General features: G+C 44.7%; 1 protein-coding gene across 1 annotated transcript in view; it reads right to left on the bottom strand.

The window, feature by feature from the left end:
* LRIG1 (leucine rich repeats and immunoglobulin like domains 1) overlaps window positions 1–7,459 on the bottom strand; it is a 62,207-nt gene extending 54,748 nt beyond the window's left edge. The window contains exons 1-2 of the mRNA XM_026857550.1: window positions 7,371–7,459; window positions 2,325–2,396 (exon numbers count right to left, since the gene is read on the bottom strand). Of these exons, the coding sequence (XP_026713351.1) occupies window positions 2,325–2,396; window positions 7,371–7,459 (161 nt within the window). The remainder of the gene's footprint in view (window positions 1–2,324; window positions 2,397–7,370) is intronic.
* Window positions 7,460–14,667: the final 7,208 nt, after the last annotated feature.

The raw sequence follows: 14,667 nt of genomic DNA on the forward strand, positions 1-14,667 counted from the left end.
AACTGCTTAAACCCAGGGAAAGGGAAGAGTGTGGGGTAAATACAGCTATTTATTACTATCTCAGTAAAGCAGAGTATCCAAGATAAGCTACGAAGTTTAAATCTTTTGGTTTGCAGACTTCTTAAAATCAAGGGAAAACAAAAGGTTTTCAAAATATATCACACTAATTATTCACATACAGTGACACATACAGAGCTTTGAGCCCCATCTGTAATGCTCAAGAACCACAGGCACCGTGTTTGAAGCATCATGGGAGGTTTCAGGTCTTATCAATACATCTATTATTTGGGGCAATCTCTTTCCCCGAGGGGGACTTGGTTTGCCCAGCACAGCGCGCACAGCAAAACACTGACTTGCTCTCAAGACATGCCACAGCATGATGCTTATTTCATGAATGTTTGTAAAGTGCTTAAAAAAAAAATCCTCAGAAAGGAGATGCTCTGGCAGTACAGATGTGGTTCTCTTTGTGAAACGCAGTTTATTTCAGTGGTCTGTGGTTTAGCTGTTATTCAAAAGCAACCAAGATTGGTAGATAGGGCTTTTAATAGAGCTTCTCCCTCACACTTTCCAGAGACTGCCTTCCAGGCTCTGCTCCAGACCTCTGCCTCCCTTCCAGTCTCCCATTTCTGACTGATCCCTTTCCCTCCTACTTACTCCTCTGCCTTCTCCCTTTTCCCTAACCCTGCCTTTCTGACACAGCAAGCAGCTATTATCTGCACCATTTGTGAGCTGCATTACTTACCTCTCCCAAACCCTGACATCTTTTTTTAGCGGCTGACAGTTCAGCGCAGGACTTGTCCCACTCTGGACACGTGCAGCACTTCGCACAAGGAAGCTCCCTACCAAAGGAATCGGAAGCCATACAGGTTTCCCAGCCCCATGTTCCCTGAAGTCACATGCCTTCAGGCACTTCCACACATAAAAGCTATTGCTAAGCCACACTCACGTTAGGGTAATTCTAAAGTCTCATGGGATCAGGGCTGCAATTCTCTTCTTTAAGCACGGTAATTTAAGGCTTTCCACAGTTTAAAGAGACACTGAGAGAACAGATCCTATATAGGCAGCCGTTTTGCTGACCTGCATCACTTTCTCTCCCCTCCCTGACTGCTCCCTAGGATGATCATGATGAACTGATTTCAGAGCACTGCAGTCATTCCTGATGCATATTACTCACTCAGTCACAATCCCTAGCAAGTCCCTACTATTACTGTAAGGAGGGGATTCAGGGGCAATCAGGCCAAGGGAAAGATGCAATATTAATCCCTCCATGGTCCAATCCTGCAGGCATCAGCCAGGCAGAACTCCCACTGTAGCAAACCCTTTTGCCTATTTAAGAATCACAGGATCTGGGCCCTCCACGAGCCCCAGAGCCAACTCTTAATGAAAACAGACAGAGGACAAGAGAAAATGCACGATATACACAGAGTGCAGTATTGTTTCTGAAAGGAAATGTTTTTTCAGTTTCCCATGAGGCATCAGTAGCTCTTCAAACAGAGCCCAAACCTCAAGTATGCCAGCGATTCAACATTCAAATGCAAGCTCATTACCTCAACCCACCGCTTGCAATTTTAGTCACTTTCATTTTTCAAAACCCAAAATCAGAGCTCCAGGAATCACTGTGAATAGCTGACAAGCACAGCTCCTCTGGGAGTGTAACTGCTGAGCATTTACACAGATCAGGAGCTAGGAAACCCTGCGATTCCCCCAACAAGGTTTCCTTTACCAGCAAGGGAGGTCTGGCACAGACACTCAGACCATCACCAACTCCCTCCCTTTCCCCACCAAGGCGAAGACAGTCCTGCTGTTTTAGCCTCTCCTAGCAGACTTCAAACAGAATTTGTTCTGGTTCCAAAAGGAGCACAAATGTCAGAGAGGAGGAGACACAGTTAAGTGCTTTGTTATCCACTACACTACACCTTTGTTTCCTGGGAGATTTGGGTTAGGTTGGCATCAGGTATCACAATCCAGGCTGTTCTGCCTTTCTTCAGGGTTATCCTTTCAGCAAGGAGCTTTGTGTGTATGTTCAGGTGTGTTAGCTGAACTGTTCCCTCAGAGCATTGCACAAGACTGAGGGAGGCAAACTCCAATGATTTCCAATAACAGCTATGCTGTTCTAATGGGAATGCCATGTTCTGCTAATTGATTAGTTTAAAAAGAACACACAGCACAGGTACAACATGGAGAAAAGACCTCCACACCAAGTCAGATCTGCTCATTTAACTTCACTAAAGGAAGGTATTGTCTTAGGAAACTATACACAATTTCCTCCTGGCCCACAAGCCACCCTGGCAAAACACAATTAAAACCTTCGAAAGAATACTTACACTTCCTGCAGGTTTGACAGCCCTGCAAAGGCAGAAGGATCAATCTCCGTCAAATTGTTGTAGCTCAGGTTTCTGTTAAAATAAAAGACAGTGGGATCAGCATACTGCAGTTACCATGCTCAGCAAAACACAGCCATCTTAACTATTCGGGATTGCACTGGGAGGGTGGGTTTGTTGTGTTTTTAGGGAGGTTGGTTGTTTTTTTTTTTTTTTAAACATGAGTACTTAAACATGACAAAACAGCACTTTTCTGGGAATAGATAAGTAAGTTTAGTTCTGTGATCAAAGTGTTATCATCTAGCTCTCCCTAAGCTTTTTCCTCTTTTGCATTGGTGTGGTTTTAATTTGTCTTTCTATTACATAATTACATTTATTATTCTTCTACTGGTTATTCACAACCACAAAACTAATCACAGATGAGTAAGATATTTCCTGACAGATTAAAGTCTGAACTGAAACAATTGAGCCTTCTGCTAAATATTTTACAGCTATATTCACATAGGGTTTTTTATATACCACTGTGTTACATACAAAATATACACACATAGGTATGTCCACTTACTATGTGCAAACATAAAATATATTCTACTTTTTCTAACATTATTAGTATATCGCTATTTTAAATCAGTGATTACTGCTTTCAGCCAGCCACACAGTAGCATGAACTTTGGTCCTCAACATGCCAATCACTTTCCAACTTCCCAACAGTTCAAATCTAGACCATATTATGGCACTTCACTGATGGATGGCAAATGGGTGGTGCTGTGTTATCTGAACACAGCCTGGTGGGAAAGCAGACCTGCCTCACAGAGCATCCCTGTTTGGAAATACAGCCAGAGCTCAACGTGCTTCTGAGAGGAACGTACTGCGAGGATTGCTAGGGACAGCAAACAGCGTAATGCAAACAAATTACCACCCCCAAAAACCCACAAGCAAGAGCTCTGCCATGCTCTGCTGTAGCATGATATGGTGCAACAACAAAGTCCCCCCTCCAAAATCTCACAATCAGCACTCCACACACGACAGGACAAACCTGCAGCTAGGGCCTTACCAGGAGAGCACAGATCAATTAAGATCAAGTGACTAATGATGCGGAAATTAACAAATGGCCTAATTAACATGATGTATGCAGTGTGGCATGTTCCTGTGAGTGTGTAATCTAAAGAGGGAGGAGGCAAATTGATGGGTGGTAGCAGAAAAGCAACCACAATAAATTGTAAGGAAATTGTGAGGGGGACCTACTTTGAATTTACCCTGCTCCACACCCTACTCTAGGATACTATCCTGGGTAAAATTCAACCCTCCTGTCTCCTCTGCAGAGAGGTTACACCCTCTTACTGCACCTCTGAACATGACCCAAAAGATTCACAGCCTGATTTTAGATAAGCCCTCAAACATTCAGCAGCTTATTCAAACCACCAAGCCTGTCTGACTAGAAACCTGGCCAATCTTCCCTAGTTTGTGTATGTTCTTTGTGTTAAAGCTGTGCCCACAGAATCCAAGCAGGTCTGGAGCCCAAACGGGTAAACAGGACCTAAGTCACCAAGGCACCTACTGAACTTCTACCCATGCTATGCAACCCAAGAGCTGAGGAACACAAAAAAAAAAAAAGGGAAACTGCCAGAAGAGCGCAGAGAGACCTCCTGTTTGAATTGCTCGTGCTAACCCACTGCATTTTGTGGTAATGCAAAGAGAAATCTAGACGCCCAGCGACTCTACAAATACCAAGACTTGAAAAACTACAAAGCTTATCAACTTTGCCACTTAGCAGGAAGTGATAAACACCTCTTTCGAGCTAAAAAGCAGTTATTGATTACCTACCCTCCAATAATGCATTTCTGGGAAGTCCTCAAAGTGTTCCCCTCCACTCAGGAACCATTTGATAGTTCTCATACACATGCTGTTCCCCACCATTTTAGAGCAGCTAGATCTGAAGACAGCTCCTTGCGTCTTGCCTGAAACATTCAATATTTTTTGCCAATACCTGCTGTGAAAGAAGCCTCTACAAATCAACAACACAGGCTGGCTCTTAACAGAATCTAGACCTGAAGCTTCACAGGAGTGTAAAACCTAACCAAGCATCTAGTTTTAAAATATGCTGTCCTGTAAGCCCCTACTGTCTTTTAAAACACTCAAGAGACCTTTAAATCAATACCAGCCTACAGCAGATATCCATTTCACTATGAACTCAAAGGCATTTATCTAAATAAAAGTCAAACTACAGTTTAAACTCGGAGTGCATTTGAAAGCCAAGTCCATATTCATAGCACAATTATGAATTAAAGTGTAATTTGCCCACAGATTACATTACTACTTTTTTTAAACCACACAGCAAGATCAGGTTGGAGCTTGTCCCTGCCTGATGTAGAGGCAAAAAGAGAAAATACAACAGGTAATGTCCTATAGGCTCAACACAATAAAGATAAAGTCGACACACAAATAACTAGTGACAAACTGTAAGGGGAAAATACAACCACAGTCATGACCATGCATGAATCCATCTGTTCTCATGTATTTCTATGCCTTCTATTGCTGCAAATCTTTGCATTTAAGGTAATGTATTTATCCTCAAAACATTCCTCTGCAATAGCCTAAGCAGCTCTTTTATGAATCAAGCACTGAGAATCACAGGCATCAAACGATCATCCCGCACTTAAAGGGACCAGATTCATGTCTTAGCCAGTGCCCAAGCACTGAGTGATGCTGACATGAACCTCAGAGGTTCACAAGTGAAAAAAATAAAGGTCTTCATCATAAAGGATTTCATGGCTAGTTTTAACATAATCCAAAGCAACTTTCTGATTATTGTTGCTGCCATTCAGGAAGTTTGAACATCAAAGTCACTGCACAAGTAGCTGGCTCTTCAGATGCCACAGCCGTATTTTGCCTACACCAGCAACAAAAAGATTTTCCAGTGGTTACTGTAGAAATACAGGTGAACTCCACCTTTTTGTATGCCAAAGCCTTCAGTTCTTCCCATGCTACCCACTCCAGCTGCCAACCATCCTCAAACACACAATACACCATCCCAAAATCAGTCAGGAAATGAAAGCTAGAAATACAGAGTCAGTGCAAAATAAATAGGAGACTTGAAATTGAATAGATACACCAAAATAAACAGTTTACTCAATTTTCAAGACTAGCTATATTTTAACTTATATTGAAACAGCCAAGAATTTCTAGCCTGAAGCATTAGCAATCAAAAGATGTGTTTCCCAGAACTCAGATCCCCTAACTAGAGAGTATTTGGCATGCTAGTTACAGCATTCAAATGGGAGAAAGAATTAACGTGCTCCAATAGATGGATCATTTGGACCAGGAGTCAGAAAACCTTCATCTATTCTTGACTCTCTTAATCCCCTGCTGGGTGACCGGGTCATGTCACATCACCTCTCCAGAGCTTTTGTTTCCCCAGCCACCCTTTGTCTGTCTTGTCTATTTGGACTGTAAATAAAATTGAGGTAGGTATTGTCTCGATTGGCACGATGCTGATGAAACGAGGCCTCAGTCTTGGTTGGGCTCCAGAAATGCAAATAAAGAAGGGAACTCAAAACTTGAGGTCATGGGTGCATATGGTGCTCCCCCACCACCACGCACAGGTCCCAAGTGTACAGCAGGGCATGAAGTACTGCAGGGGCTAATGGCCCCATCAGCTCGACCTCCCCAAGCTGAGCAGACCAGCAATGCAGGCTGGAGATGCTAAGCTTGAGGGCACTGCTGTCCCATCACCGAGAACTATCATGCTTCTGTTCTCCCATAGCATGGAACATGTTCCTTCTTGAGGAGCCCCTTGGTGGGCAAATATTTCTGCCATCAGTATTCTAAAATGTCTGCAAAGAAAAAGAGCCCTCAAAACCCAAAACCCCGTCCCTTCCCAAACCAGCACTCCCCTAAAACACCCGAGTTCCTTCAAGCGCTGGGCATCTCTTCAAAGTGGCAGTTTATAAACCATGATCTAGTGTTTTAAGCTAGTCCCAAGAGACCACGTCTTTGTCTCTTGGGACTGTCTGATCAGATCAGCCCATTTCCCGGCACTGCATCTACACACACAGAGGCAGCTAAGCCCAAGTGTGGACATATCCATGCAGAAAGAGTATCCAGTGGCCTGCTCACTTCTCTGCACAGGTACATGTTTCTGTTACATTAGCCATGGGAGGATATTTCAGTCCCTCCAAGGCAACTGTGCAAAGAAAACAGAATTCAGATAAACAATATAAACCTCAGACAAGACCCAGCACTGTAAGTTCAGGGAAGCATCCTACAAAGGTCAGAAGCTTCTACAGATGGCAGAGAAGACTGAAGAGACACCAACTTGAGTTGCCCCTAACGTTCAGGCTGTTTTTTTCCCTGTTGAATAAAGCTGATCTTTGGGGTGGTGTTGAACTTTGACTTAATAGCATGAGAAGTGCTCTGCACTATTTATGTACTGCATACTTCAAATCTTCCTTGTATTGGCTAATCCAACAATGTAGGGTTTTTCCCCCTCATGTCTCCAAGGTGCCCATGATCAGGAACTGAGAACCTGTTAAATCAGTACGGGAAGGGCCCTGTTCTGTCTGTTCATCCATTCCAGTCTCTAAATGAGAAAGCTGTGTTTGTCTTTAGTTAGCATTGTGAAAATGGCACTGTGGATCACTGAACATCGCAGACACTGAAAGGAAAGCCTTGTTAAATAACCAGGTATGTAGCCTGCCTTGAAACTACCTTCCCAAAGTAATAACTCTGTCACAGAACGAGTCATGCTTGCCAGTGAGGAGCGATCAGTCAGCTCTTTGAATCATGAGATGCCAATTCTGCCTCCCTGGGCAATGTAGAAGTTTGGGCTCCGCTTTGGAACCCTGACCACTGCAGAAAACAGCCACCTCTTTTGAAAACAGAGGTGACTGTCTGGCTTGCCAGACAAAAGAATAGACATGCATGTGGCTCCTGGTCTCTGCTCACCATGATTATAGCTGAATCCTGTTCCGTGAGGTGAAGGTTTCCGACCCTTACATCAAAACCATTTATCTGTCAGTGCAGGAGATTATGTCAAAAGCGTTTCTGCACCTTTTGATGACAGGCATTGGAGAAAAGGAGGATGGCTCGAAGTTCTGCCACTGCCAACTGTGGCTTTCATTAAACACTTTGTCAACCATTGTCATAACACAACTTTTCATTGCTCCAGCACAAAAGGGAGCCAAAGGCCCCGAACAATCAAGTCTTGCAATAGAAATTCCTCTGGTTAATCTGTCGAAAGATAGCTGCCTAGTCCACAGCTTACTGAATAGGCACCATCCTCTTCCCACATGTTTGTAGATGGCTTTACAGCACTGGAATGGAGGCCCCATGCACACTTGATTGGGTATGAAAAGCATGGCTGCAGCTGAATTAGCCTGGGGATGGGGGCCAGGGGAACAAGAGAGGGAACGCATTGCCCATACTAAAAGCATACAGCTGTGCAGGGAAGAAAGCACACTAAAAATTCTCTTTTAACCAAGCTTGTGAGCTCCTGGAGAGATGACAGAGTCCTCATAAGCAGTAACATGCAAGGATTAACACAGAAGCACAAAGCAATCAGAGACTGAAAGGATTCAGGTGGTTGTATGGTCTGTAAGGACAGAAAGAAGCAGCTTTAGTCTTTTTTTTTTCCTCTTGTGTATAGTACAAGTCCAATATCTACTCCCATATGGCAAGAGCAGCCGAACAGCTAGCACCAGCTACCCACAGCTGCACTGCATGGCAACACCTTCCCTTAAATGGGATTCTTGAGTTCCCCCTAAAACAAACAGTCACTAAATGGAGTTGCATAAGCCCCACAGTGATGAGAGTCAGGAGCTTTCACATGCTAGACATGCAGTCCTTAACTACCTTCTGGAGGATCAGAGAATGGTTTGGGTTGGAAGGGACCTTAAAGGTCCTCTAGTTCTGCTCCCCTGCTGTGGGCAGGGACACCTTCCACTAGCCCAGGTTGCCCAAAGCCCCGTCCAACCTGGCCTTGAACCCTTCCAGGGAGGGGGCAGCCACAGCTTCTCTGGGCAACCTGTGCCAGGGCCTCACCACTCTCACAGGGAAGAATTTCTTCATAACATCTGATCTAAATCTACCCGATGTCAGTTTAAACCCATTACCCCTAGTCCTATTCCCACACCCCTGATAAAGAGGCCCTCCCACCTTTCCTGTAGCCCCTTTCAGTACTGGGAGGCCGCTCTAAGGTCTCCCCAGAACCTTCTCTTCTCCAGGCTGAACACCCCCAACTCTCTCAGCCTGTCCTCACAGGGGGGTGCTCCAGCCCCCTGAGCATCTTTGTGGCCTCCTCTGGACCCACTCGAGCAGATCCGTGTCCTTCTGATGTTGGTGCCCCCAGAGCTGGACACAGCACTGCAGGGGGGGTGTCTCATGAGAGGAGAACAGAGAGGGGGAATCCCCTCCCTCAATCTGCTGCCCACACTACTCTTGGTGCAGCCCAGGACAGGGTTGGGTTTCTGGGCTGTGAGTGCACATTGTCGGCTCATGGTCAGTTTTCCATCCACTGATACCCCCAAGTCCTTCTCCTCAGGGCTGCTCTCAATCCACTCCTCGCCCAGCCTGTGTTTGTGCTTGGGATTGTCCCGACCCATGTGCAGGACCTTGCCCTTGGCCTTGTTGAACTCCATGAGGTTCACACAGTCCCACCTCTCCAGCCTGTCCAGGTCCCTCTGGATGGCACATCCCTTCCCTCCAGCGTGTCAACTGCACCACACAGCTCGGTGTTGTCAGGGAACTTGCTGAGGGTGCCTCAATCCCACTGTCCATGTCACCAAAGATGTTAAACAGCTCCAGTCCCAACACTGACCCCTGAGGAACACTGCTAGTCACTGCTCTCCACTTGGACATCGAGCTGTTGATCACAACCTTGAGCGCAACCAAGATTTCCTGCAGATTCCTTTCGCATAGCTGATGCACTGCCAGAAGCCAAAGCTGGGACTTGAGGAAAAAAAAAATATCACTTGCCCAACCCACCACAGCCATGCCTGGGTTTCCTTTGAATAGGCTTGCTAAACTGATAAAAAACCCCAAAGATTCTTATACACCTCAGCTCTCTCATCAGCTTCATCTCTATTCCACCACTCCCAAACTTGCTACAACAGGCCTATGTTCAGGAAGGACAAAGAACAGAAATCCATCTCTGCCAGAGGATGCACTGAAGGGTTGTGCACCCACACCATGTCCTGCAGTTCTGCCAGCCTCAGGCACGAGCTCCCACACTGCTGAGCAGTACTTGCACTGACTGGGCTACACAGATTCTGGGATGCTCACATTTCTGGTGACGCTGCAATAAGCCAATCTCATTGTGGTGGTGGTTTTTCTTGTTGTTGTTGGCTTTTTTGTGGTTTGTTTTTTTTTTGTTTGGTTTTTTTTTTTACACAGTGTACCCCAAGGAGCCCTGCCTGCCTGTACAAAGCACCCAGCTTAGAGAAGGGACACTGCTGGGGCACAGAAGTGTCCCACACCAAGCATCAGCAAGAGTTACCTCCTAAAAGGAGGTAAGAGCAACAAAGCACAGGGCATCAGAGAGGTGAATGAGCAGCAAGCTAGGACAATGTGCTCAGGAAAAGAGGGGACTCTGCAGGACAAGGGAAGGACAGACTGCACCCACGTGGGTGAAGCTGTGCCCCATCACTGAGAAGTCCTGTTAGCAGCTAAGCAAGCGTGCTCACTCAGGCTTTACTTATGCCCTAGCTCAAATTAGCAGCAGCAGCATCATATTAGCTTGGGTTAATAGCCTGCTCATATAAGGGGCTTTATGTGCAGAAGGGAGTCAACTTAAGGGCAACCCTCAAGCCATAATATGAGCTAATTTGACAGTGAAGACAAACTTTGAGAGGTCATCCAGACACCAAGAAAACTGCACCATGAATCACTCTCAGTCATGACCAACAATACCGTCTAAAGGAAATTCCTGTAGCATGATCACCAAAGAATCAATACCGTGCCAATTCCAGCAGATGCATGCAGTCATTAATGCAAAGAACACTAATTAAAACCACATCACTGAGAACCACATTAGCATGTGGTTTGATATGGTTCAAGGAATTAAGGAATTATCTTTTCTTACCTTCAAGTAACTTTCAGGGACACGACTACAATTTAATTTAGCATGTGGTTGATATGGTTCAAGGAATTAGGGAATTCTCTTTTCTTACCTTCAAGTAACTTTCAGGGACACATTTTCAGCCCTGGCCCTTCCTCCTGTTTTGCTACTCTGTGCTCACAAGCGTTTCTCCTCACAAGTGTGCAGAGACCACACATCTGACAAAAAGACACTTCCACACCCAGTAAGCAATCACCAGAGCTGGTCCACTCACACGAGGCTGCAAATGTAAGGATCTCCATCACTGTCAGCAACCTGGCTCCAACAGGCAGCACAGGAGGTGTGCAGCCGTGCTCTCGGAGGCTGAGGAAGGGCAGAGAAGTCCTTTGCAGGAGCGCCGGGCAACACTACGCTGCTGCTGGGGCTTCCACATAAACAACAAGGAACTCCTACAGGCTTATTTGTCTCTTTAAAGAGGGCAGCATCAGGTTATTCTAAGTCTTGTTCAGTTTACACAAATATGTTTTAACAAAATGTAGGATCCCATTTGCTCCTATTTTAAGAACCTTAGCAAAGCTCAAGTGGCTTTTTCTGCCTTTTTTTTTGTTTTGCTTGGAAGACCATCTCCTCCAAACACCCCAAACGTTTTAATCATTTTTTTAAAAAGAAAGATCAGCTTCAGTTTAATCTACATAATCACACATATGCAAGTACCCCACAATATACATCCAAAGCAGTTGGCTAACCCAGGGACTTATGGACCTCTTGCTATGCCTCTGCAGCATCAGGAGACACAGGTTATTCATTTCACCAGGGCTTGATCCTAGTCCACTCAAGAGTTTTCTCAGCACTTCAACTGCTTCATGCTCCAAAAATATGTAAAGTGAGATTTCAAGAAATAAAGTAATTTGAAAATCATCCAGTGGCCTGAATGGCAGAGGGAGGATTGTGAGCCCTTGTCTCTACAAAGTGCCCCACCGGCCCTGGGAGTGCTCATGTCTGGGGACACACAGCTTGTCCCAGCAGCCAGCAGGGACCTGAACCAACAGAAGATGGTAGGACAAAGCAACCATGAATGACAAGGTGTTCAACAAGGCTTTCTCTGGTTCTGAAAAAAATACTAGCTGGAGGCACATAGCCTGCAGTTACTGAGGCTAAACCCTCACAATAGGATTGCATGATCCTCTGCTCCTAGTAAGACAGGCTGCTCAAAGGCAGTATTGTACACAGGGAACAGGGGATGCTGCAAGGGTTAGAGCAGGCAGTATTTAATTGCAGCAATTTTTCACTTTATTTGCTGCGTCTATTAAGCTGCACTGCCTGAAGGGAGACTGATCCTCTCCAAAACACACTGAGCCATCAGCTGCAAGGATTGCCTCAAAGCAAAAACACATTTCAAAGGGAGTACAGACATCTAAATAAAAATAACCATATTTAATTTAACATAAAGGAATCCTGGTTTGCCACCTGTGACAGGTAAAAAAAAGTTGGAAGGAAAAACAGGATGTGGAAGTTTAACCCACAAGTAAAACTCCACCCTTCATCTGCCCAGACACCCATAGGGTTTGTTCTGGGTTTATTGTTTTAATTAAAAGTGTTACCTACTGTCATGAGAAAGATATATCCTAAAACCAAAACCCTGCAAGTTGTTTGCCCCACTGTGTAAGAACAAACTCACCTTTTCCTAATTTGATGGCAAATTTCTCTCAGCAATTTTGCCTCCACAATGCAAAGCACCTTGTGTCTTAAATTGCTGAAGCAAGGGCTGGAGGCCTAGCTTATAAACAAAATACTCATGAAACAAATTGCTCCTGCTTCCATCACCACTGTGTTTCTTCAGTAAATCAATAAAAGGCCATGACTTCTTTACTAACATTTTCAATTAAGGTTCCCCACTGTGTATTCAACGTACTAAACCAATTTATTGAGGATTAACAACTATGTAATTTACTATACATGTCTACCTTAGAACAACTGCTAAGCCCCCATTAACTGATAACAAGAACTACATTGATAGCTCAGCATCAAGTGCTATTTACAGTTTCAAAAATTGCTACTTCTGCAAAGTAAATATTTTCATCTGAAAGTTGTGCAATGTTTCACAAGTACTCACAGCAGATAAACCACGTTAAACCTTTGGCTTTTTCAGATGCTTGGAAAGACCCACAGCAACATGTTCAACTGCTGGCAATTTAACCCTCCCACCATACGCCTTTGCAAAACCCAACCGTGGGTTACAAGTGCAGATGGAAAAGTAAGACAATTCAGAAACTCCCCGAGCACTGTTCAGAAGTTTTCACAATTTAAGAAAACATCCAAGGTCAACAATCATTCAATAATATCCAATAGCCCGTATTTTAAGATACAATTTTGTGTTTTAGGAGAAAATGTAACGTGCTCTGCTGTCTTTGAGGATGCAAGTGGTTTCAATCATGTCTTCAAGCATTTTTGGTAAGCTCAGAGTGCTTAACTAGCTGAGAAAACATTCTTCCACCGCTCCAACACCACAGTTTATCAGAAATATTAATTCAATAAATATATAACCATACACAGCTTTCACATGTTTGCATACACTGCACGCTGGGAAGGGAGAGCACCAGACCCTGATGCTGAAGTTTCAGCACACATCTGGAATCGCCCCTTTGCAGAACCTACAGCAAGCAGGGCTTGGCTGTGCCCCAGCCAGTGGCAATGTGGGGCACAACACTGCCAGCCACATCAGAGCAGAGCCCAGTCAATCATTAATGGTGAGGAGAGGGCAGGCAACCTGCTCCTGCGGTGTTTGCTCAGCGCTTCATTTTCTTGCAGTTGTTCGTATTAATAGTTAATCAGGAAGGATGGATCTTCCCCCCAAAAACACACTCACTTGGAAGCAGCACAGAGGAGTATTTATGCACTGGTTCAATCTAGTCCGGCAAGGAGTTTTGGGGAAAATAATAAAAGTCTTGGAAAAAACATGCGGATTTTTCCTGCAGCTTGGACATGGAGGCTCACCAGTTTGCTCTTGCCTCTCCTGCACCTGATGCTGCTTTCTAACACCACACAGGGGCCGTGCCACATCCCACCCTTGCACAGTGGAACAGTGTGAAAGCCAAGAGATATTTCCCAGGAAAAGCCACTGCTCTCCTCTTGTTCTCCATCAGCCCAGGCTGGCCACACTACAGTGCTGTTTCACCAGTGGCTGCTCCCCATCAGCCACCCAGCGCATCTGCTGTGCTGTCACCTAAGAAAAATCTCAGCAGATACCTTGACTTGAAGCTCTGTCTCATGAGATGTGCTGCGAAGTTTAACAAGTTAACTGACCAGAGCCAAAGCAGCCAACTCGGCTGTACCTGCCAGGACAGAGGCAGTGGTCATCCCTCCCGGCTCAGCTGTCCTCTTCCCACCTGGTAGCAATAATCCCAGTCTCACAAAACACCCAGACAACTCTACAGCTTTCTACAGTGGAAAGAAATCCCCTTCCGATCCTAGCAGCAGCCTGAGTGGAATTACAACACTGGACTCCTTGCTATGCTCCCCATGAATTTACTCAGTCTAAAATTCACCCAAACAAGGACACTCCATGCACTGAAATTGAGAGGTTGACAAAATCCAAAGATAATGTGTGTGGAAATGAATGATGTATATAACTGTAAAGCATCAGTTGAAGGACTGGTTACCTATGGGGCAGTCAATGGCTGGCAGCACTGCACATGGCAGGGCCAGCTCTAATCCCCCAAAGGTGAGAAAAACACATGGCAGACAGCTCCCATTTTCGGTTTAAAAATAGTTCTTCTCTGTAAAAAAGAACAGCGTTTTAAGGGCTAAATATGCACATTTTAAGCTAAAAAAAACCCTAAGTTGGCCATCCTGGCTGGAGGTGTGTGGTTTACACAGGCATCCACCCTTTCTCTTTGAGTAATCAATGTCCAATCATAATGCACTTTCATTCCAGGCACTTCTGTATTGCCAATAAAGCACCAAGCAATTTAACGGATTTCTAACCCCAAATTGGAAGCTGTACTGCATCCAACTGATTCAATTTGTTCAGTCTTAGAGGAAGCCCTGGAACAAAATGCTAGAAATAAAACCACATACACTGATAACATTACAGAAATAGATACACTAAGAAGCAAATGTTCTGTCCCTTTTATTCTATCTGACCTCCAACCCGTTTTAACTGACCTTCAAGATGGAAAGGCTGCATTTAAAAGAAGCCATTTCCACCTAGATCAAGAGAAATAAAAGCCAAGCTATATATAATGCATTTGCTGCAAAACAAGGCAAATAAATCTACCATAAAACTACCTTTCA

This window comes from Athene cunicularia, assembly GCF_003259725.1.
Source record: "Athene cunicularia isolate RWA chromosome 12 unlocalized genomic scaffold, athCun1 chr12_part1, whole genome shotgun sequence".
NCBI classification, from domain to species: Eukaryota; Metazoa; Chordata; class Aves; order Strigiformes; family Strigidae; genus Athene; species Athene cunicularia.